The sequence below is a fragment of the Poecilia reticulata genome, chromosome 6, assembly GCF_904066995.2.
Source record: "Poecilia reticulata chromosome 6, P_reticulata-male-v2, whole genome shotgun sequence".
In the NCBI taxonomy this organism is placed as follows: domain Eukaryota; kingdom Metazoa; phylum Chordata; class Actinopteri; order Cyprinodontiformes; family Poeciliidae; genus Poecilia; species Poecilia reticulata.
Window position 1 is genome coordinate 26,489,706 of NC_088835.1, and position 24,193 is coordinate 26,513,898.

A 24,193-nucleotide genomic window follows, 5' to 3' on the forward strand; every position below is an offset into this window, starting at 1 on the left:
TCCTTCCTCAGGCCCCTGACCTTTAAAGCCAACTTTGTCAGGACAAAAAACAAAGCTCTCCAGGCTGCACGTTTTGATGAACAAGAAAACATTTTTACAATTTTGTCAGTTCAGGAAGAGCACTGAAAGAGCAGCCGGTTATTATCACCCTTCAATCCAGACAGGAAGTGGTTGGTTTTGTTAATGCCGTAACAGAGTTCATGCTGTCAAAGAAAGGAATAAAAACAACGTCCTAATCAACTCCGTTTTGAGGGATAATTTGGATGGAGATGGATAGACACTGTGAATTCTCCAAAAATGTTACATATAAGAGTTTTACTTTAGATTTGAAATTGTGGAACTTATAAAAATTCTTCTGTTTTTATGTTAGTTTAGTTAACAGGAAGGTGGACACGATGACGTCACTTTCAACACAATCATTATTTTTAAAGTAGCACTTTAAAAAAAAATCTCCATTTCAAACAAATTACGATGTGAATGTCGAACCTGCGGTAAGGCGAAGTTTCTTTCTGGTGACCTTTTGGAAGCATTTTGCTGAAGATAAGGGTTTTATCGCTCAATGACATCCAGTTGGAGTTTTAAGGCCGTTCTATCATGCAGGCGCATCTGGACTTCGCCTGTCCAACTGTGAAATGATGACAAGGTGCCATCGTGCATGTTGGGGGGTAGGAAGTGATTGCAATAGAGCCGCCACCCCCCCAGGAAAGCATCCTCTCTGCATGCCAGTTGCACATCCTTTTCACAGTCAACTCTACAGGAAGTGCTGGATGATTTGTGTCTTGCCTGCTCTCACTTTCACTCTGTTTCTTCTTTTTTTCGTCTTCCAGCTCTCCAGTGGTGAATCACTTAAACAGTTGGAAAAATCACATAATTTAGTCTGGAATATAAATGTATTGTCTCACAGAAAACGTAAAAACATGTGTCAGCGTCACATCACAGGAGTGAAAAAACAAAAACATAGTCAAACTTCACACAGGAAGGTGAAGGACACAGGAAGTGGGATGAACATGAAACGCTATGATGCGTTAAATCCAACAGATAAAATCAAAAAGCAAACTGAGCAAGACAGAAAGCAGAAGAAATGTAAACTCAGATGATGAAAGCAAAAGAAAAGTTGTATATATATGTACAGTGGTGGAACATCACTGTAATGTAAATCTGTTGGGCCTCACATTAATTTCTGACAAGACATATTAAAAAAGAAAAGAAGTCATCACTGGATTTTATTTAGGGGTATCAGATTCGAAAGGCATGTCACAGTTTTCAAAATGTTATTTACAAAATTGGTAAAGGGATGTGTAATATTTCTTTCACTTAATTATTGGCTTATGTCATCATTTTTACGTAATTTAGTCAGCTGTGCAGTTTGCTGAGATGATTTATCCGTCATATTTAAGACCCTTAAAGGAACAAAGTTTGAACAACAAACTCCTCCATGGCCCGTCCGCTGAGATGCCGTGTTATATACAAGCACAGCGGATGAATCTGCAAAAACCATTTTTCCATTTGAGGGATTTGTAGTCTGGAGTTTTATCCCCGTCAAGCCGCTGTGCTTTCTGCAGCTGGCACCCGGCCGCGCTGCGCTCACCTTGCTTCTGGGTTTTGGTGTGTGTCCAGTCAGCCTACACAATCCAGCAGCAGGGCAGCCTGGAGAAGCTTTCAGCCTACATCTCGAGTTTATACCTTCGATCCCTCCCTGCTCTGCTTCTGGCCGCTGGAGCCGAGTTGCTTTATCTCTCTTCCCAGCCCAACTGCTGTCTGCGTCCGTCCCTCCTGCAGGCAGCCCTGAAGCGCTGGCAGCAGATAAGAGGAAGGCCCACTGGAGCTCCGGTTTGAAAAGGAAAGTGTGGAAGGACACAGCCAAAAATACAGATTTGTTAAGGAAAGATTCTAGGAGATCATTTTTCAGAACATGTTATAACATAATGATGCCTTATATTACAAGTTTAAACACCAGGAAAGGGAAATACTCATTAAAACGCTCTCTTCCCTCCTGGTTATTCCACCGTTTCTTTGGTCTCTGATGAACATGAAAGGCAGAACACAAAATCTAACCAAGTACTTTTGGTCTAGTTTCTGTTCAGGTTCTCCTGAAATAACACAAAACTAACTTACAAGTAACTTTTAAGCAAGATATAGGAGCTTGTTAATATTGATGAAATACTTGCTCCATTGGCAGACATTTTCCCCATATAAGTGAAATAATCTGTCAATGGAACAAGTAATTTTTCATCAATATTAAATTATTGACTTAAAATAGGCTCATATCCTTGCTGAAAGATTACTTGTAAGTTAGTTTTGTCTCATCTCAAGTGAACTAATATATTTGCACTAGAAACTAGACCAAAAATACTTGGTGAGATTTTGAATCTATAATAGTGAATTGATACTTTAATGCGTTTTGGATCATTAGCATGTTGAACGACCCCTAATGAAAATCCATTTTCTGTTGGCCTGGTTGTTTTTTTAATGCAAATCGTTCTGGTATTTTAAGTAGTTTTTGATGCCATGAACTCTAACAAGGTTCCCAGTGACTGAGAAGAGATCAGGCCCTCACTCACATTTATGTGTTAACGGATTTTAATATCAATCAAGTAATCAATGTGGATAAAAATCATCCAGCAGAAAACATATGTAACTATATTTGGTGTTTAAAAAATTAAGTAGGGATGCAAGATATATCGGCACCAACATCGGTATTGGACGATATTAGTCCTTTTTTTAACACATCGGTATCAGTCAGATAAATAAAACCGGGCTGATATGAAAAACCTATATTTATTTATTTTTATCTGTTTCTGGTTGGGTGTCGTATTGGTAAATATCTGCTATTGGCCCTAACAGCAACACTGATATTAGATTTTGATATTGGCCCAAATTATCACTGGATCCCTAAAATTAAGTATTTATAACTTTGGATTCTGTAAATGTAGAAATTCCTTATAATTAAGGAAGGTAAATGAATGAAAAATAATCATATTACTTTAAATTAAAAAAAATAAGTCAGACAGGAAATTTATTGTAAGCTAATAATTACATAATAAATGGCAAACGTCACAATTTGGTTAAGTCTAAGCTCCTCTATTCACTCTTTTCGTTTCGTCTTGAGTCTGCTCGATGACTCAAGGGGGGGGTAACACAGTGGTGTTGAGCTAATGATACCAGCCCAGGCTTTTATCTTGTGAGCCATCAGCTCTTCTGGAGGCGAACTTTCTAATGAACTCATTAGTTTCAGTCACGACGCGGCTGCGCGGCTGCCGGGGCCGCCGCCGCCTGCCCTGCGCGCCGTTTTTAGCTGTCGCTTTAAGACCCATTTCCCCCCATTGTCAAAGCGGTGGTGAACAGGAAGAGGCGAGAGGGGGCGGGGGAACGGGTCCGACGTTATTTAAACACGCCGTGCAGGGAGGCATGCCAGGGGCTACATGTGGAGAGCAGATCTGCGGTCGATCCGCAGGAGTTGCCCGCTGATCGGATCAGATTCTCGGCGTGTTGGCCGTCAGTGAAGCCGCCGCAGGACAGGAAAGGCATGGAGGTGTCACCGCGGGTTATCGCCTCAGGAAACGATGACAGCGTCCTCCATCAGCGCCTAGCTGCGTGAAGTGAAGACATCATCTGCGACCGATTCGTGTGGGATTTTGATTTTTGTTTATTTCAGACCAAGAAAAGCAAAACAAACCTACATATTAGAGAGCAGGAGCAGGTGCAGTGCGCCCTCCTGCAGGTTGTGGACTCAGATCTGAAGCTTCTGCAAGAATGGCATCTACTATAGAGAGGAAAACACTGGAGGCCAATGAGTGAGTACATGCTTTATGATTTAAAATCACATTATCTGCGACGCATTGAGTAGAAATTAAACAATAACATCAAAACTACCCGAACAACTAAACACGGCTTAAGGCAAGAGGTCAGCTCTCTATTACACAGTAATAATCAGGTCGATGTCAAAGAGTTTAAGGATCAATATTATTTTTAATTAAAGACTACAGTTTTCAATCAATCAAGTTTAGTACATTTCAGCAACATGGCAGTTTAAAGTTGCATCACAAAAACACGAACATCAACAACTGAGGCATTACATTTGGTCAAGTGAAATCGTTACAGATCATGTAGATTAATGTTTCATTTATGTTTCAAAAGCAACTAAACAGGTCGGTTTTTAGTCTGAATTTCCTTTTTCATGGCATTTAACACTATTTTTGTTGTTAAAGTAGTGACACATGACAGCTTACGATACTAACAAAACAGTTACAATCTTAAAGAATATAGAAGAATATTATTTTTGCGAGTTTATAATGGCATAAACCAATGTAATAAGCACATTCAGATAAACAAATCTTATAATCTTGTATTCCTCTGAAAACATTTACAGTCAGGGCCAGTGCAAGTCTTTTTGGGACCCTATGAAGATTTTAATTTAACTCCCACCAGGTTTCCTCATTTAATCTGCTTTATGTGTGTAATGTCCCCACTATCATTAGCGAATTTTGTAATTAGCATACATCATACTGATTTTATTATAGCTACTGATGCTGACCTTACAGGAGTAGCAATTAAAAGTAATTCATTTGGATTTTTAAAAACAGAGTTGTGCCACATTATTTTAGCCATCTGAATGTAAGACACTGAATTTACAGTAAACAAATGAACAAATTCAGTATTTTATATTTACCCACCAGTGGTGTTAATAAAAATTATTTAGATATCAATTTTCCATATGTAATAGCATTTAGTTAGTATTATTAAATGTTACTTTGAAAAAAATATGTATTTTTTATCATGCTGGCTTGGTGCTCTTGAGGGCCCCCTGGTGGTGTGGGTGGCCCTTTGCAGCTGCTTAATTTGCATATTATCGCCTTCCTAAAATAATGGCAAGTCATTTATTGCCAAAAGTGATTGTTTTATCAAAAAGAAAAAGAAATACCCATCTTTCTCTTAAAGCAAAAACTATTTAAACCATAAAATACTTTAATAACATGTTAAGATAAAAGGAAACAAAAACACAACAAAACTAATTTGTGTAAAAAAAATTTAAAAAAGCACTTCAGAGAAAATCAAAGCAAAATCTTTTTTGAAATTGAGTTGAGAAACTACAGCACAAAAACAAAACCTGAAATTAAAGAATCAATCTTACCACGCTAGTATTGCTCCGATACTGACTTGGCACCGATATTATCGATATTTTGAACCGATCTGCTCACCTCCGTATGAAGAAAACCCCCCCATCATTTTCTAACTGGTTGTTAATTTTGGGTTCAGGGAGCCGGTGGACGAGGTGCTCCAGATGCCGCCGTCGCTGCTGACGTGCGGCGGCTGCCAGCAGAGCATCGGCGACCGGTTCTTCCTGAAGGCCATCGAGCAGTACTGGCACGAAGACTGCCTGAGCTGCGACCTGTGCGGCTGTCGGCTGGGGGAGGTCGGCCGCAGGCTCTACTACAAGCTGGGAAGGAAATTATGTCGGCGGGATTATCTCAGGTGACGATGGCGTGACGTGTTGCTCGTTTCTATGGAAACGTGTCGAAATAGTGTTGCAGAAAAACATTGATACACAGAATCACAATTCTTTATCCTGAGAAGTCTGAATCGATTCAAAAATCACATTTTACGTCCTCACTGCCAGCGTGATTTATTTATTTTTAATAAATCTTTGATATTTTTTAAAGTTTAGCAGCTAAGCTAACCTAATAATTTTAGTTACAAGATTTTATGCACAAACCTACTTATGTTTAAACATACAGCGATTTTATACAGAATTGTTTTAAATAAATTGTTTTCCTCTTGTCAGTCATAATTTAAACAGAATCTCTGGACTGTTTGAATAGAAAAATTGGTTTCCGAATTGAAAATAATTTCTGAATAGAATCGAATCACCAGACCCGGGGTGTAAAAACTTTTTGTCACAATCAACGAATCAAGAAAAAGGCTAAAATTATTATTATTTTTAAGTAGAAAAGAATCGTCATTAATCTAAACTACAAACATAGCAAGGATTTTTCACTTTTGTTGTATTAAATGAAAGGAACCAATTTTTCAAATTCTTTTAGGATTGGTTGAACAAATTTATTCTCAGTTATAAGAACAGGATTTGGATCATTTACTTACAAAATGCTTGATATGTTTAGTCAAGTTTAATAAATGACATTGAAGTTTATTTGGGTGCAGTAAAGTCCAGAAGGCTTTTCAGTAAAAGTTTATGGATAAACATGGTTCTACTTATTATAAAGTTTGATTATAGAAAGATGAATAATATGTGTTGTAATTAATGTTTTCTATTGCAAGAAAATTGGTTCAATAAACAAATTTGTATAATTCTTGAACAGCCAGAAACAATCACTGAGAGAACTGAAAGATGTGACCGATCCGAACACCGACTGAATGAAAGTTGTCTTTTTTCTGCACCAACATGCTGCTTCTGCCTCTTCCTCCCAGGCTCTTCGGTCAGGACGGACTCTGCGCCTCCTGCGAAAAGAGGATCCGGGCGTTTGAGATGACGATGCGCGTGCGGGACAAGGTTTACCACCTCGAGTGCTTCAAGTGCGCCGCCTGCCAGAAGCACTTCTGCGTCGGGGATCGCTACCTTCTCATCAACTCGGACATTGTGTGTGAGCAGGACATCTTTGAGTGGACCAAGCTCAACAACAGCAGCGTGGTCTAGGGCGATTTCTGAGGCACTTTTCTGGCTGTTTGGATGAACAAACGTCATCAGGCCTGAAGAAAGGAAGGCATGTTCTTGCAATAAGCCTGGAATCAAAGGAGGAGAGAAGCTGCATCTCAGTGTTTCTGCATGCAAACCTGCACTTATGATCAAATGGTTTATAATCCAAAGCTTCCTTCTTGAAAGAAAAAAAAACTTTAAGACTGAACATGTTTAAATTTGTTATACACTGGAATTTCTAATGATATAAATGAACAAAGAAGCAAAATGTCTTGGGTTTGTTTAGACGTCAGACTTCCTGCTGAGTAAGAACACTGGTAAGCTTCCTTTTGCTGATTTTGTATTTTTAAGTCTTAATCATATGATCTTAATTCTTTTGTCTGTGGGAATCTTAGAAATGTACTGCAATAACTAATCACAGTTAAAATGTTATTTAAGTTGACTCTGAAATTCTTATTTTTTAACTGGAAAACAAGGATGTTTATGTTTAAAGGTTGAACTGTGGCGCCCTCTTGTGGCAACACTTATTTTACAGCTTGTTCATATAAAGTCTTCTAAGAAACTTTTGTAATTTCGCTAAAATCCTGAACTTTCGATATTAACTGATCAGTATGTTTAATAAATGACAATTTGAAGTACAAAACAACAACATTTCTCTAAATTTGTGTCGAGTGTTTTAAAGAAACTGAAAAATATGGAGGTCCCTACAATGCAAATACATCGTCACCTTTCTGAAAACAAACCCAGGAAAACTACAAATTTTTCCCACAAATTATTATTACTGCTTATTCAGAGGCAAAAGTAGAGTATAATAATCCTATTGTTACATCTGTAATAAAACAAAAAACATTTATTGGTGGTCTAGATGAGTGTTATTTTGTAAAAGCAGGATTTCCAGATTTTTAACAGGAACTTGTATGATATGCATGAGTTTAACATGAAAAATGATAAAAACAACACAAACAGGAATTGGTAACAAAACAGCCTAAAACCAGGGAACTTATCTCTTCAACAAACTGCAGATTTAGTGAAAAGAGAATTATTGTTTAAACAAAACAAAAAAGAATAAGTTTGAAATGATCATAGGATCTAATTAAAAAGAAGGGAAAAAAAGTTAATACTCAATTTAACTTTAAGTTACTTTAGGGAATTTTTTAAACATTTAATGAATATTTTTGCACCATTTTACAGTAAATTGTGAGATTAGAGTGGTTAATTGAGTTCACAATAAACAGACAAAATTTAAGAAAATACATTTTAAATGAAAAAAATGTAGCAGTTTTTTTTTTTTAATCAATCGTATTTATTGTGTACAATGATTGAATGAACCAAGTCAGACATAGAAAAAAGACTTTAACTATGAATCCCTACTGGGCTGAAAGATTAACTTTTAGAAAACGAGATTATATCGAATCACATTTTGTAAATGACTGACAATAAAACTAAATCTTCAGGTAAAAAGTGACGGCAAATCAAAACTTTCAGTTGTCTCAGCGTAGATTTTGGCTCACATTGTTTAGTTTGACTATTTCAGCGTTTAGAAAGTCTACTCCTACTTTTTATTCTCTATTTTAGAAGTAAAATCGAATCATCTACCTGTTCACCTCCCTCACTGACAGGGCAGAGACTCCAGCTTCAAAACGGGAAAAAGCTCAAACCAGTTTTCACCACAAGAGGTCACTAAGTGATTTAAAAGAAGCAGCGAAGCTGCTGGTGGGATGATCTCTGTAGATTTGTCTTCATAATAAAAAGTACCTTACAGTTTATACATCTAATACAACCAGCAAGACCATTAAAGAATCACAGACAAAGAAATAAAACATAATTTTTATGTGTTTTAGTTCTTCAGGATCAGAATCTGTCAGACCCATTAAACAATCTCCTTCCTCCACTTATCTGTGCAAAAAAAGTGACACACACACCTCCAAATTGCACATTCCCAGATGAATGCCTCCTTATGGCAGGACGGTCACAAAAAAACATTAAAAAGTGTTTCTACAAAAGAAATAATTTGTGACCAAGAAGGAAAAACACAAAGGAGGAGAGGCACAGAAGCCCCGAATCATTAGCTGCTTCAGTCATGAGTCTATTCACACACAAAGGAGGAGAGAAGTAGACGAAACCCACCCAGGCTGAGATGATGTTTTTGGAGAAAAAAAAGATACTTGTGGTGAAACTAATGAGCCTCCCCACATTAGAGATGGGAATATACTGTGCAGCCTTGCAGAGGGATAATGCGCCATCGCTCATTTGGGGGGCTGAACAACTGTCATCTTGGTGTTAAGCAATGCGTGAGGAATGCTGGAGTAGAGCAGACTAATATGTGGCGGTCTCATAAAAACAAAAACAAAAAAAAAACAGCTCAACATTAAACGACATGTTTAAAATGTGTGGGGAAAGTTATGGCAACCAGCAGAAACATTTCGAATTTGGCTGAAACTTGACGACAGAATTTGGCAACGTGTTGAAACGCAGACACATTTCAGGAACGTGGCACCGTTGGAGAAATATTTAGATATTAGCTGATAGCAGGCAACAAAAATAAATGTACCCGTTCAAGGAGAGATGTATTTTAAGACTATATAAACTGCTTTAAAGTATTTCAGCTCAAATGTCTGAAATTAGTAAGTAAACCATTTATGTTGTCTCATTTAATAAATGTCTGCCTCTGCAAAAACACACAATCTTACTAAGTTTTTATTGTGTAGTTTCTAGTGCAAATGTCTTAGTAAACTTTAATTAAGACAAAACTAATGTAAAAGTAACTTAGCTAAATGCAGCAGCTTGTTTTAAATAAATAATTTCTTAATATTGGTGAAAAAGTACTATTTCCTTTGGCAGATTATTTCACTTATAACACAGGGAAATTGTCTCATCATAATGGTATAAGCACGTTTGCATCAATATTAAATTATTTACTTAAAACAAGCTCATATATCTCGCTGAAGAGACACTTGTAAGTTAGTTTTGTCTTATTTAAAGTGTAATAACATATTTGCACTATAAAAGAGACTAAAATACCTGACAAGATTTGGTGTTTTTGCAGTGAAGATATTAGGTAGATATTAGGTGGAGCTTTGGCATCAGCCAGTGCCGAAGCTCCACCAATGCACACATTTTGTATTTTGTCCCTTTTAATTATTGCTCTGACTACATGAGGAAAGTTTCAGGATGGAGCTGATTTCCTGTAGCCATTTCTTTACTTGTGAAGATCAACATAAATCTGCCTTACTTGAATGGCATCTTCACTTGTCTTTCCCATTTTGAAGAGTATCAAAGACTACAAGGATTAGAGGCTCTCTTGTTACGGTGCGGGTGTGGCCGTTTTCATTAAATTACTTTGGTTGAGAGAGGAACAATCCACCGTCAGCGCGTAACTGACGTTATTACAGCTACAAACCAGCGACCAGGCCCAAATCTGGGTGTGGAGATGGATTCAGGCCTGAACCTTCAGAGCCACATAAAGATGGTTACAAAGTCAGCCTTCTATCAAATGAAGAACATTTCTAAGATTAAATGATTACTGTCCTAATAAGATCTAGAAAAGCTCATCCATGTGTTTATCTTTAGTCGCATTGATTACTGTAACAGTGTCTTCACAGGTCTGACTAAAAACATCAATCAGATCCAGAACGCTGCTGCTGGAGTTCTGACTAAAACCAGGAAGTTAGAGAACATCACCCAGATCTAAAGTCCCTCCACTGGTTCCCTGTAGCTCAGAGGATAGACTTTAAAATCCTGTAGTTAGTTTATAAATTACTGAACAGCTCTAGATTAAAGATCTGTTGTTGTCATAGCAACCTTCCAAAACCTCTCAGGCCTTCTGGTTCTGGTTCTGCATACCCAGAAACAAACATGATGAATCAGCATTCAGCTTCTAGGCACCACAAATCTGGAACAAACTTCCAGAATACTGCAAAACACTTTTTTTTAAAATCAAACCCACCTGCTTAGAGTTGCCTTTGATTAGTAGTAACTGGAATATTGATCAATGTTGATGATCAATGATGACTTTGATGATGGCGTTTGACAAAATGTCATGTTTGTTGCTCGTTTCATAATCGATGACTGAACTATGTTTTTATGACGTAAAGCACTTTGAACTGCCCTGTTGCTGAAATGTGCTACAGAAATAAACCCGACTTGACTTAATTTAAAGAAACTACAGACCTGACAAGTGAATATTAGGCTTAGATAAAGATGTTGTGCTGTTTATGCTCCGTTCTACTGGGAGTTCACCGAGTTTAGTACGAATAAATCTGAGAGGAGGGAAGTTTCGGTCTGACAACAGTCACACACACAACACACTGAACTAGACAGACCCTCAGCGTCGTCGAGCGGCCTGTCTTTCATCGGCCCGGTCTCCTCTCTGCTGCCTTGCACTGCAGGCTGAGCTTTGCCAGATCCCTGTGCTGATTTGAACACCACCCTCAGCGGGACTCAATAAAGCCCTGCGCCTCTTGTGTCATCCCCACAAGCGGTACACAACGCCAGGAGTGTAGTGCTGTGTTTGTGCGCCAAAGGAGGCCTGTTTCATCTCCAGTGCCCGAGTCACAGCTACCCCGTTTGGGTAAACCTAAAAACATCCAGCTGTGTGAGCATGGAAACCAAGAAGACTCTGTGAGGATGTAACCGCAGTGGCTTGCAGCTTGTTTTTATCAAACAGCTCGCCTGTCTGACACGACCGACACACACATCTGCATCCTCCCTCTGCAGTGTGCAGAGTGAGCGGTAGGTGGCAGTTCTTGCCAAAGTTGATGCATGAGGAACTCTGTGAATGTCTTTGTGGGGAAATAAGCGACAGGCGAGCTGCAAGGAAACCGGTTTTCACGTGCCAGTTCACAAGATTAATTAGAAGTGAACAGAAAGCGACAAGCTAAATTCAAAGCGTTTCAGACACGACGGACTTCAATGACACCTCCGAAGGAAGAAGTGGTCGGACAATTATCTGCAACACCACGGCGATTTATCACCCAGCAGCCTGTCAATGTCAAGCCCATCTGAGAAAAAAATGAGTCAAATGCTATTGATCATGACCGCCTTGGGTTTCACTTGCACCCACACTTTATCAGATGGAGTTAATTGGGAACATATTCAGTCTGAGGCCCTGAGAGATGTGTCTGTCAGGAGTCACATTCCTGCTCCGATTCCCTGATAGCCCACAGCGCCTGGAGTCTGGATGGAGGACGGGATGGGGGAGTAAAGTTTGGGGGTGTTGGTGTTTGGAACGGGCAGGATGTTCAAGCCTTGATTGGTGAACAAGTCGGCATCCTGTGACTACAGCTGAGCAGATGGATTTACTGCATTAAGAAACAATTTGGCAAAAGAAATTCTGCTAAGAAAGTTCAGCGCCGACTTTCCTTCCTCTTGATCTTCTTGCCACTTTACATTTTCTGCCTTTTTTATTATAGAGAGACTGTGTGGAAAATTATTTTCTCTTCTTCATTGTCCTCAAAATGTGTGCAAATAAGAGTCACAAGTTATTTCATTTTTATGACGTAAAAAAAAAAAAAAAAAGAAGTTTCCAGATTTTTCTGTTGAGTGGCAAGAAAAACAAAAAAACAAAATCAAAACATGTGACATCTGGACACAAATTGCATTTTGTTTTCTTCTGTTACCGTTAGTGGATGAGATGTACAAAATGTCTAAAAATGATTTTATCTTCAGTTTTAAGCATTGCAGTTGTTGCCACTTCGTTAGCTTAGCATAAATATCACTTAGCATAAACAGATGGATTAGTTGTTGGATGTAAAACTGAATGGGTTAATCAAAAAGTGTCAACTATCAGACGTTATAATAAAACTATCCGCTAACAGTTAATCCTAATTCAAGATGATTTTGACCATTAAAAACATTAATCCTAAAGCTAAAATTAGCTTGACTGTAGGTGTATCTAGCCAACTGTTCCCTTCCAACACTTTGAGTTGTTTTTATTACTTTTCATTAAACTTTCATATTTTAACAGTTTTGTTTAAAAATATAGCTTTCCCTAATGACTCATTTAGCTTTATAACGTTATCTTGTATTTTTGTTGGAGTCTTCTTAAGCTAACCAAATGCTGGCTAACCTGAGTGAAACTGGTTTTTTTTAATTAAACTTCAAAATGCAGTTTGTTCATCACATCTAACAAAAAATAATAATAATTCTATTTGGACCAGATTTGTTGGGTAAATTCAAAACATCAAGCAATTGAAAACTTCTTGGGTCAAACTGTATAATTTGACCATTTAAGCATAAATGTTATAGGTAATTTCTCTCATTCCTCATTCCTTCACGAGGGTTTAAAATCTCATGCAGTTACCCTCAACCGATTTAAATATGCCTGGATTGTAGAAAATCTAAAAAACTTTCTTCAGCATGAAGCAATTTACCAAACTTTAGAACTTGCTCAGTACATTTTTCCCTGCTAGCGGGGAAGGTAGATGACCAAGCTAGGTTATCGACAATGTCATGAGGTCATCGTGTTGATAGGCGAAGCTAAAGGCTAAAGTTCTCAACAACCACGCCAAGCCAGTACATCGAGTCATGATTGTGTTGCAACTGCAGTAATGATCCACTTAGTCCTCTCTACAGAAGTTTTATACAAGCTCAAAACCTTTTGTATCACACTCTATAATTTTGCAACCACTTAATTGTTCAGATGCCTCTGAAGACCTCTTACCATACAACGTCTTACTGATTCTGTTGCAACATGTTGTGTCTTTATCCTCATGTATGGCATGCAATACGAAAATTATGTCCAACTTTTTTTATTTCCTTTTATTTTGCCTTTTTTTTAAATCCTCAAGGTTCAAGGTAGCATATTTTCATTGACTAATTAAGATATCCTCCAGAGTCAAACTAAAGTTTATGTTACGTAAGTTCTGGAAATTTTGTAGATCTAAGATGCTGTGACAGTAAATGTTTCCAGGCAATCAATTTTGTGTTTTTATGGTTTCTTTGGTTATAACCCTTTCTTTCCTTCTAAAATGATCCCCATATGTATAAGAGTGTCCCTGGCTTATGCTGAACCAACCACACAGTGCACAAGCGGCACTGTGATGGGAGCAGCGCTGCAGAATAATAAATGCAGCTTCACAATGAAACCACATACTTCAGATTAGAAACTGCAATCACAGGAATTATTCCCTTTATAACTCCAAAACCACGGACTTGTGTTTACATGGATGGATGGTCAAGGAAATGAACAAATGACACACCAAAAACCTTCAAGGGTTCAGTGCAACCATGATTTAGAGGGTATGGTGTTACAGGTCAAAGGTTAACCTTTTTTTCTGGGATGCAAGTCTAGAGAGCCGATGGTTACAAAACGTAAAAGCTGTCGAAATGAAGCAGAAAAATTACTTTCATAACTGAGAAATCTTCAGAGTTATTGAATTTTACTTCAGTAATCTCAATGTTATTAACATTTAGTGACTGATATATCTGTGATCTCTTCTCAATCAGTCAACTGCTTCTACTTTCTGATTAAACAGCAGCAGCACACATAACATGTGCGTTACAAACACGTTACTCATGTCACATTTGGTCTCCTCTTGCTGCATACGTCAAGTTCAGATCGGCATTTTTTACATTAGTGCAACAAAAAAAGACCTTCTGGTACGAATCTAAGTCCGACACATGCCCCCTTCTCATCAGACACATCTGAGAAATAGCTAAACAAAAGCCAGACCATTACCAGGAAGCAGACCGTGGCAGTGTTTTCATATTTTCAAGCAATGAGCAATAGAAACTCCAATTAAGGTGGTGGAAAAAGGCAGCTACTGCTTTAAAAACATCAGTGCAGATGTGCAGGTGAGTGACCATGTGGTAAACCTTGGCTGCACCAGGACTGCCTCAGTGCAATTTCCATTTCTAATTTGACTTCCCACGCAGTGCCTGCTTCCAATCACTACAAGGAGCCAGCACAGTGAGACACACTGGTAGAATGGCAGAGTGCAGTTGGTGTGTAAACTCTGGGTCTTAATGGAAAAATTGACTGAGCATGAATCTGTAGTTTGTGGTTTACTCAAATAAGCAGGAATTGCCAGCAATTTAAACTGTATCTGTGCGCAATTACTTATATTTTTCAGGTTTTTATTGTGCAGCCAATCAAGGTTTGACAGTTATGCTAACTTTGTCCAAGAAGATTTTTTAGGTACAATGATTAGTAAGCCTGTTACAAAATAAAACTCAATTTGGTCATGCTTTAATTATTTTTGTCAGGTACTTGATGCATTGAACTGTAGGTCTGTCAGGATAACAAATTTTGTTGGACAATAAATTGTCCCAGAAATTATTGCGATAAACGATAATATTGTTGTTTTGAGACCGTTTTCAAGTGATATAATGGGAATGACATAATGCAAGAACATATTCTTAAAGATCAATAAACTTTAAATTCTAAAGAGCATCAAACATTTAACACTGGAACTGGACGGCATTTTAAATATACAAAATAAACAACAGGAAAAATAAATTATAAAGTCTCTGTAAACAAAATTATCCTAAAAAATAGGGTTAGATGAGACCAAAACACCAAACTGAATAATTTTGTCATCCAGTTTTTGGTAGAAAGACAAAACGATAAACTATGCAAATAGAAATTACGAAGCTCATGCGACTAATTGATTTATTGTGACAGGCCTATTGAACTGTTTTATGTTAGATCTGAATGTGATTACTTTGTTGGTTTTTACTGTTAGAAATTAGATCCTATTTGAATTTAGCCTGAACTGGCTTTATATAATTGGATGCATGAATTGGACTAATTTGTGTTGTAAAGTACTTTGAGATGACATTTGATGTGAATTAGTCCTGGACAAATAAATCGGGGATGTTTTTCCAAGTTGTTCTTGTTTATTCATGGCTTCTTCTTGTTCGTGTCGAGCTAATTTATCTGAACGTAACTCACCTGGTTGGGGCTCGTAGACGGCGGGATTTACAAAAGTTAAACAACTAGCTTAGAAACCGGCCCATTCCTCCTCCCTCCTGACGTGTTGACCAAATTACCGACTTTGTCTGAATTCACACCACATAATTTTAATCACTACGTCATGAACAGAGTTTCCCTTTAAACCGGAACAGCATTAAAAACTACAAAAGACGAGATGCTAACCAGTTTTTTCCATACATGCTAGGCTACATGACGTGCGGCACTGTTTCCATGGTTACCAATGGTTATACAGGTATTTTCTCCATAATACATTTCTAATAATACTTACTTATAAAGTATATGAACGTTAATCTTCTTACCTCGTAAAAGGTGTTCGCTGCAAATCCGTGATTACACCGAGGGCTGACAGTCAACAGCTGCGATCCATCACCGCCGTATCTCTCCTCATTAAAAGTTATAAAATAAAATGACAAGTTTGGTTTCTATCCTTGAGTGTTTGAGCAGCCGACCGCGCAGCACCCTGTGACAATTTTAACTAAATAAAACCAACTAAATAAAAGCGATATTAGGCTAAAGATGTCTGTTTTCACAGGAGCGCATTGGTTGTTTTGACGTCCGTCATGGCGGAGCTCTGCAGAGCGTGACGTCACGTGCTGCAAACGGTCAACGCAAAGCAGGTACAGCTATATTTTAAGGTGTACACAATTGTTGATCTAACAAATCTAAAATTTTGTTTTAGACAGGAATACGTGTTCACGTCTATGGTTTTAACCCTTTACTTTGACACTGACTTCCTGTCAGTCTCGGTCACGTGACCTGCTCTGCAGATTGTGTCAAGACTCTGGGGTGTGTTTAAGGAAAATTACTGAGAGTAAAATGCTGCCAATTATAACTGATGATCAAACAGTGAACAGTATAACGTTTCTCGGTATTGTCTGCGCGTGTATGTGTTCAGAAAACAGAAAAACATGCTGTAGCACCTGAAATGTCATTCGTGAGTTTAATTAATTGGATGTAAAACGGATGAAGTGCAATGTGTTGACTTTAAAGCTAAGGAGTTCTCAAGCGTACACATGGAATCACTTTTAATGAAGTATTAAACTGCAAATAAATCTCAACTTCAGGGAAAGTAACAGCTGATTTTCAAGCAGCGATATTAGGCAATAGAAAATTACGATAAATCTGTTTGGGTCAACCTTGTAAAATATTTGTTATTACAAACAGTGGAATTTTTTTAAAGCTACTCTTACCCATCTGTACTCAAATTAACACATTTTCCTTTCTCTGGTATGAATTGTTTCAGTTCCATCTATTCAAAAACTCTCCTAAACTAGATTTAAAAAAATAAAAATAAAAAATCTCTGACCTTTTTAAATGTTACTGGATTGAAGAACTTCCAAAGTTAAAAACAGAAGTAAAAACCCCAGGCTCATATTCTACAAATAGAAAACACAGCTGGTACGAATCATCTTGCAGTGCCGCACCACTTTGAACCCAAACTGAGGCCGTTCTTCAAACTGGACCTAAAAAAATCCAGTTTTTAAAGATGGATTTTAAAAAAATACTTATTTTCTTTTAAATGAACATCAAATGTTTGGTATGAAAACATTTGACATTTTGGTATGAAATAACCAAAGCATCAAATGTGCAAAATGGAGGAGGGTTAAAAAGAAGCAGAAGTCTGTGAGTTTGTAAGCTATTCTGTATTTTTCTTTATTTACAAATATTCTACTATTCGGTCATTTTCTAAGGTCTATACTGGATATTTGCTCACATCAATACTTGATCGTTTCTTTACTGAACAGATAATTACCAACTATTGATCATGTGCTGCACCTGCTGCTCCATCTCATCACCATCCTTGTTGAATTCCCCGCACAAAACTATAATACAATCAAATTTCTCCAACTTCAAAGCCAGTTTTTTTTTTTCTTTTATATTCCATTTGACTTCTTGTCTCTTCTCCTTGGTTGCACCAACAACCATGTCTGGAAAATATCCTGCTTAAAATAGAGCCTCAGTCACTAATGATTATGCAAATCTCCTTGAAACAATTCACTTGTGTTCTGCTTTTCTTGCTTTTGCAGACAACACAATGGAGCCTTTGTCTAAAATGTTGCGCAAGAGAAGAAAAAACAAATACCAGGAACTTTATTTGTTGTGAAGCTGATGCGAAGTGCCTTGGTAATTTAAAGTGAAAAAGTTTGAGTTACGACCAAAATAACTTGGACTCGTTATTCAGGTTTGGAGGAGGATTGCTGCTTTTGTTGACTTTGAAGACATAAACATTAAAACGGTGCTGTTTTTTTATTTGGGTGGTCCTTTCTTTGCCCTCATCCATCACGGACGTTGATCACGGCTCCTGGATGAGCCGAAGCCGACAGTCTGCATGCTGCCTGCTCATCACTCGTCCTTCGCAGCCTCAGAAGGCGTTTGGGATCACAGGGTTATTAAACTGTAATAGCTGCCTCTTTGAGAAGCCCAGCAGGATTTACTCCTGAGTCAACATGCCAGAACCCATTTCCTCCTCACTCACAGCTGCCTCTCAACACCCGATAGCAACTGCAGGAACACTGGATGAAACCTGTGTAGATTGAGAAAACCCTGGAAGTGACCCTGCATAATGTACTAGCTGCACTTGGGGAACCGCGCCAGTAAATGTCCGTTTCAAACCAAGTTACTGAACCAAAAAAGGGACATGATGGGAAGATAGACACACTGTAAAACATTTACAGGTGGCTTAACCTGAAAATGAAAGTCCACCTGCTGCCTTGAAAATGTAATTTAAGTCGACAAAAAAATTGTTTTGGTTTAAACTCAGAAATTAAAGTTCATGAAGTTGATTTGACAACAAGAGACAAGTTGTCTAAACATTGTTTTTTAACCTCATTAATCATGAATTGTGAGTTTTAACAAAAAAACTGTCCTCACCAGTTAAAGAGCCACATTTCTCTATTAGTTTACTCACAATATCAAGTTAAAATAAATACTTATTTTACTTTAGAATAATTTAAATTCTTGTTTGAACTAAATTTCTGATCTGCTGATGAATTTTATTAAACATCCCAATGAATTCAGCTCAGAAACATTTAGTGTGATCAGGACATTAAATGAACATTTAATAAAACACCAGAGTCAGATCAACGTGACGCACTTCCACCTCAGGAGACAGAAACATGCCGCTAAGCATTCTGGGAAATAGCTCCCACTCCTGTCTTTCTCTTCTTTCAGTTTTTTAAGTGCAAACCTAAAAACTCAGTTGATTCAACTCTTGGAGGTTTGAATAAATGAATAAAAAGTTACCACAACTTACTGCTGTAAGTTTATCTTTCACAAACTCACATTTAGGTTCAAAATCTAAAACTGGATACATTTATTTGACTTAAAGAGTAAAAGACAGTAGACACAACTAAATGTGGCTCTAATGTTTTACGGAAAATCTCAAGATGTTTTTGGTAACAGTTTATTTGAAGTACATAAACCTGAAATAACAGTCATAAGCATGAAGGATCTTCTTGAACTGTTGTTTCTGTTCTCATGAAGCGTCATTTGGTAATTAATTACACTCTTAATGCAACTTTTAGTGCAACGTTGTATTAAAAGTCCATTATTTACAGAATGACTCTTCATCACAGCAGTCATAAACTCCTTCATGCTCATAACAGGTGTTATGTTTATGACAGCATCCTGTCAGTCTGACCCACACCCCTTCAAATAAAGTGTTCAAACAGCAGTCGGGTCATTGCACATGACCTTTGCCCCTTTTCCTGTGTTTTCCTATGATTTTTGAGAAAACCCTTGGTTTGTTAAAATGGTGGCAGTTCCCCAAATGCATCACTCTTCAGCATTATCCTGTATGAATAGGAGGGAGAAATGATGGCATTTGGTCCAGTTTCATGACGGTGCTTTCCCAAGCTGCGGCCGACGACTCCGGCGTCTGTCACAGCGCGAACGCTTCGGACATCTTGTTTTGAAACTTCCCACGAGGAACAACACAGCGCCCGTTATCCCGCGGGCCGGTTCAGACAATGTGCGTTCCTCCTCCATGTGACTTTAATTGAGTGATTAGATGTAATTCAATAAGCAATCGAAGGGCAGTGCGCGTGAGTATGAGGCGTAAAGTAAAAGAGCACTGGTGAGTGGACCTTTTGTCTCTGAGCCGCCATCATCGCTGCTGCCTTTCAGCCTCAATCACACGGCCTGATCGGCCTCCAGCCAGCCCCTCTATCTGGACCCCTCTGCTCTAATTTTCTTGGCCACCAATTTCCAGAACCACGCACTTTACAGGTTTACGGCCTGGACTTGCCTTGTCTTGTGTTTGCCATGTGAGTCGCTATCTTTAGACGGGAATCAACCACACAAAACATTCCGATGTTTATCGTCTGAGAGCCGAACAACTTCAATCCCGTTAAAACTCAGCGAGTTTTAGGAGCATCTGCAATCAGCTCACATTGTCAAGTCAAGACAGAAATATTCATAATTGTGCTGAGAGGTTCTGGTTCTGATGGAGCTTTATGTCCACTCAGCACAAATATCACTGGCACATGGCAATAAAGCACCTTAAACATGTTTAAAAACTAGAATTGAATGCAGAAGCTCAAATGTTTCACACTGTAAAACATTTGATCAGTACAACGTTGCACTAAAAGTTGCATTAAGAGTGTAATTAATTACCAAATGACGCTTCATGAGAACAGAAAGAACAGTTCAAGAAAATCCTTCATGCTTATGACTGTTATTTCAGGTTTATGCACTTCAAATAAACTGTTACCAAAAACATCTTGAGATTTTCCGTAAAACATTAGAGCCACATTTAGTTGTGTCTACTGTCTTTTACTCTTTAAGTCAAAAAAATTTATCCAGTTTTAGATTTTTAACCTAAATGTGAGTTTGTGAAAGATAAACTTACAGCAGTAAGTTGTGGTCTCATCTTCCAAAATGTTTCTGAACAAATTGAAGAATTTTGAACTAATCAAAGTCTCCAGAGGAACTCAAGTAAATTCCTCAGAGAAAAGCTTACAAACAGATAAGAATGCAAAGTTTGTTTTAACACACTTAATAAAAAGCTCATCTAAAATCAAGGTTTGTGGAAACATCAGAGATTTATATGCACTTTAAAAGAAGTGACAGTGTTTGGAGAAAGGAGTTTGAAACGTGTCTTCACCAGGCCACATGCTGATTCCATATTGTAAAGTCAGACTGCAAAGTTTTGGCTCTTGGAAAAAAAAAGCCCACAGATTTACAAGAAGAAACCGCTGCATTGCAAAGTGGCACACACTGGTCCCTTCTGGTCAGTAAAACTTGTTATTGTATTTGTAAAACACTAAGCACTAACAACTTCTGCAGCTTTCTTTGATACCGTCTGAAGATTAATTTAAAAAAATTCAAACAGAAAATGTTAGGTGCACAAAAAAAAGTGTTTTTCTTTTTTGCCTTTTTTTAATGTTATAGTTAAAAGGATTTGGTTAGAAAGGGAGGCTCCTTTCTTTCTTCTTGTTGCGTAAAATATACAGTGAAAATATACAGTGTATTTTAATAAAAATACGTTTTTAATTTTCTGAGAAGGTGAAGGAAAAATATGAATGTTCAATTTGAAAGGTTGGACACCTGCACTTTAATTCACTTTAAGGTGAATCAACTTTTGCAAATGTGAACTGTTTTATTTTTAATGCTGACTGATTTGGTATTTATGAAAAGAGCCATTTGTTAATTTATTTTCTCGACATTTCAGGCATACCGTATAGAGAAGCTGTTTCCCTACATGTCCCATCTCAGCTAAAGCATCTCAAGACTGAAACCTAATTTACTAATTTATTAAATCAAAACTGCACCTGGAATAAAAATAGTGAGAGAATAACAATCTGTGTGTGATGAACTTTCATCATTTGGGTTATGTACAGGTGTGTGCATATGTGTGTGTGTATGTGCGTGCATAGGTGTGTGTGTGTGTGTGCGTGCATAGGTGTGTGTGTGTGTGCATGTGTGTGTGTGCGTGCGTAGGTGTGTGTGTGTGTGCGTGCATAGGTGTGTGTGTGTGTGTGTGTGTGTGTGTGTGCGTGCGTAGGTGTGTGTGTGTGTGTGTGTGTGTGTGTGTGTGTGTGTATGTGTATATAGAGGAGTCTGTGTATCTAAGAATATCTTCACACCTCACACATTTGATCCGTTTTAAACAGACCAGGGTTTTTTCTCCTTTCCGTCAGACTTTTTGTGCTGATGTAACGACACTCCAGCGAATCCAGTTGGGACTGAGACACTTTTCGAGGTTCTCTTGGTCCGCTTTTAAACGAACTCTAGGGTTCACATCTGATGTGAATACAGACCGGCCTCGATCCGGACTAACTACGGGAAATATACGTCTTTTTGGACTTAAAGAGCCACCGTTGCTGAGCAACCAAGAGTCCTTCAGTGTTGCTAACTCTGCTGCTGCATGTATCTTTAAAATACTGTTGTTAGTTCTGGTTCTGCTCTGATTCCCCAGAACCAGAACCAAACATGGAGAAGCAGCTTTCAGCTTCTATGCTCCACATATCTGGAACAAACTTCCAGAAAACTGCAAAACAGTCGAAACACTGAGTTTCTCTAAATCTAGACTAAAAGCCCATCTGGTTGCAGTTGCTTTTGAACGTAATCAATTAACCGACATATTTAATGTGTGGTGATGATTTTGATGTAAGTTTATTATTGGTTGCTCAGTTGGTGACTGTATGATGATTTTATTAGTTTTTATTTTTGTGTTTTTATGATGTAAAGACCATGAAGTGCCTTGTGGCTGAATTGATTGATTGATTGATTGATTGATTGATTGATTGATTGATTGATTGATTGATTGATTGATTGATTGATTGATTGATTGATTGATTGATTGGTTGATTGTGCTGAAATCGTACCTGATCTCTTGTTTTCTGATCAGCGATGCTGCTGCCAGTATTCAAATTCAAATAAAAAAACCACTTTATTCATCCCAAAGGGAAATTAAATGTTGTTGTAGCTCATATTAATTTAAATTCTTCAAAGGGTTACAGCAGGTCAGAGATGCAGAATATCTCGTCTCACTCAGGTTGCATTTGCTGAGCATGTTCCAAAATTAGAAACATCTCATCATGAAACCTGCGTTTCCTGAGCTGTTCTTCACATTTATAATAACAGCACAAATACAGACTTCCATGTTTGTTTTTTCTGGATCTTTGCTTTCATTTCTGATCAGTTCGATCAATGATTGTCACCAGAATGTGTATAAATTATAGTCCACTTGCAAAAAGGAACATTGTAAAAATCAAACTGCACTAAACAAACAAACAAAAAAAGCCAGTTTTGTTCCGGACCAAACCAGACGACCAACTGACTCCTGATGTGAGTCAGGAATCACTTAACTGAGAGTATTTGAGTTGAGTGGATGTGTAAATCTGTCGCCTGGAGGTGTAAAGTTGTTAGAAAGTGATAAAAGTACGAAGCCTGCAGCGAGCTGACGAGACGTTAAAATCCTGTTCACTTCAGAGCAGACGAAGGCCTGGACAGAGGCAGCAGAGAGCCGTTCGGGGCGAGCCAGAAACCCGGGAGCTCCAAGCAGGGGAGACCCCTCCAGAACCCGAGTAATAGAAAACTTCATTTTAACTATTTAATTTTAATTTTATCTAAATTTGGATTGATAGTGTTTTGTGTATATGAATGTTTTTCTTTAATGTGTGTCCCTGTGTGTACAGCACATTTCAGCAGCAAGACATTTCAAAGTGCTTTACATCATAAAAGTCATGCAACGCAGAATCAACAATCAAAACATTACATTAAGTCAAACGACATCGTTAAGTTTGTAATTGATTATGTTCAAAAGCAACTGTAACCATGCGGGTTTTTTAGTCTGGATTTAAAGGGAGTCAGTGTTTCGGCTGATAAACAGTTTTCTGGAAGTTTGTTCCAGATTTGTGGTGCATAGAAGCTGAACGCGGCTTCTCCTCGTTTGGTTCTGGGAATACAAAGCAGAACCAGAACCAGGAGACCTGAGGGGTCTGGAAGGTTGCTATGACAACAGCAGATCTTTAATGTATTGTGGTGCTGAGCTGTTCAGTGTTTTATAAACTAACAGCAGGATTTTAAAGTCTGTTCTCTGAGCTACAGGGAGCCAGTTAGAACTGATGTTATGTGCTCTAACGTCCTGGTTTTAGTCAGAACTCCAGCAGCAGCGTTCTGGATCAGCTGCACCTGTTTGATTGATTTGTTGGACAGACCCGTAAAGACACTGCTGCAGTGATCAATGCGACTAAAGATAAATGCATGGATGAGTTTCTCTGGATCTCGCTGAGACATTAGTCCTCTAATCCTGGTGTAAGTGTGAGAGAGTCTGCAGCTACGAGTGGCTGAAAAAGAAGAATCAGAAGTTTCTGTTCGTTGTCAGCTCTCATACATGTAAGGTCCAACGAGGACTCTCAACTAAAAATCATTTCCTCCACTGAGGTGAGGTGAGGTTCAGCTGCATGACAGTGGATAAAGATGTGGCTCTGCTGTCCACCTGGTGACGGTGGTAAGTTCAGACGTGGGGCGAGTCCGTCTTTGCTGTGACTATATAATCCTGTGATTCGTGTCGTTCGGACTCTTCTATTGACTGTGTTCAGTGAGACGAGTCTTCGAACGCTTTCGCTTTTGAGTAGAAATAAAGACAAAGATGAATCTTT

At 38.2% G+C, this 24,193-nt stretch overlaps 1 protein-coding gene and 1 long non-coding RNA gene across 4 annotated transcripts in view; one reads left to right on the top strand and one right to left on the bottom strand.

Annotated features, from left to right (window-relative positions):
* The first annotated feature begins 3,252 nt into the window (after positions 1 to 3,252).
* On the top strand, positions 3,253 to 7,041 carry lmo2 (LIM domain only 2 (rhombotin-like 1)). Its single transcript, XM_008411946.3, has 3 exons — positions 3,253 to 3,794; positions 5,257 to 5,472; positions 6,427 to 7,041. The coding sequence occupies exons 1-3, from the start codon at positions 3,754 to 3,756 to the stop codon at positions 6,650 to 6,652; spliced, it is 483 nt and encodes a 160-aa protein (XP_008410168.1). The 5' UTR covers positions 3,253 to 3,753; the 3' UTR covers positions 6,653 to 7,041.
* Positions 6,249 to 24,193, bottom strand: part of LOC103466405 (uncharacterized) — a 76,284-nt gene continuing 58,339 nt past the window's right edge. For 2 of the 3 annotated variants that reach the window (XR_014087953.1, XR_533946.3), the window contains 2 exons: positions 6,575 to 6,738; positions 6,249 to 6,456 (listed from right to left, as the gene is read on the bottom strand). This is a non-coding gene — a long non-coding RNA (uncharacterized LOC103466405). Of the gene's footprint in view, positions 6,457 to 6,574; positions 6,739 to 15,886; positions 16,172 to 24,193 lie in introns of those variants that run through there. The other variant, XR_533947.2, reaches the window with a different exon arrangement.

Bases quoted from the DNA above. Each gene is read 5' to 3' on its own strand.
- lmo2 (XM_008411946.3), top strand. From the start codon at position 3,754: ATGGCATCTACTATAGAGAGGAAAACACTGGAGGCCAATGA. The intron at 3,795-5,256 runs GTGAGTACATGC...TTTTGGGTTCAG, and splicing joins AAAACACTGGAGGCCAATGA to GGAGCCGGTGGACGAGGTGC. The intron at 5,473-6,426 runs GTGACGATGGCG...TCTTCCTCCCAG, and splicing joins TGTCGGCGGGATTATCTCAG to GCTCTTCGGTCAGGACGGAC.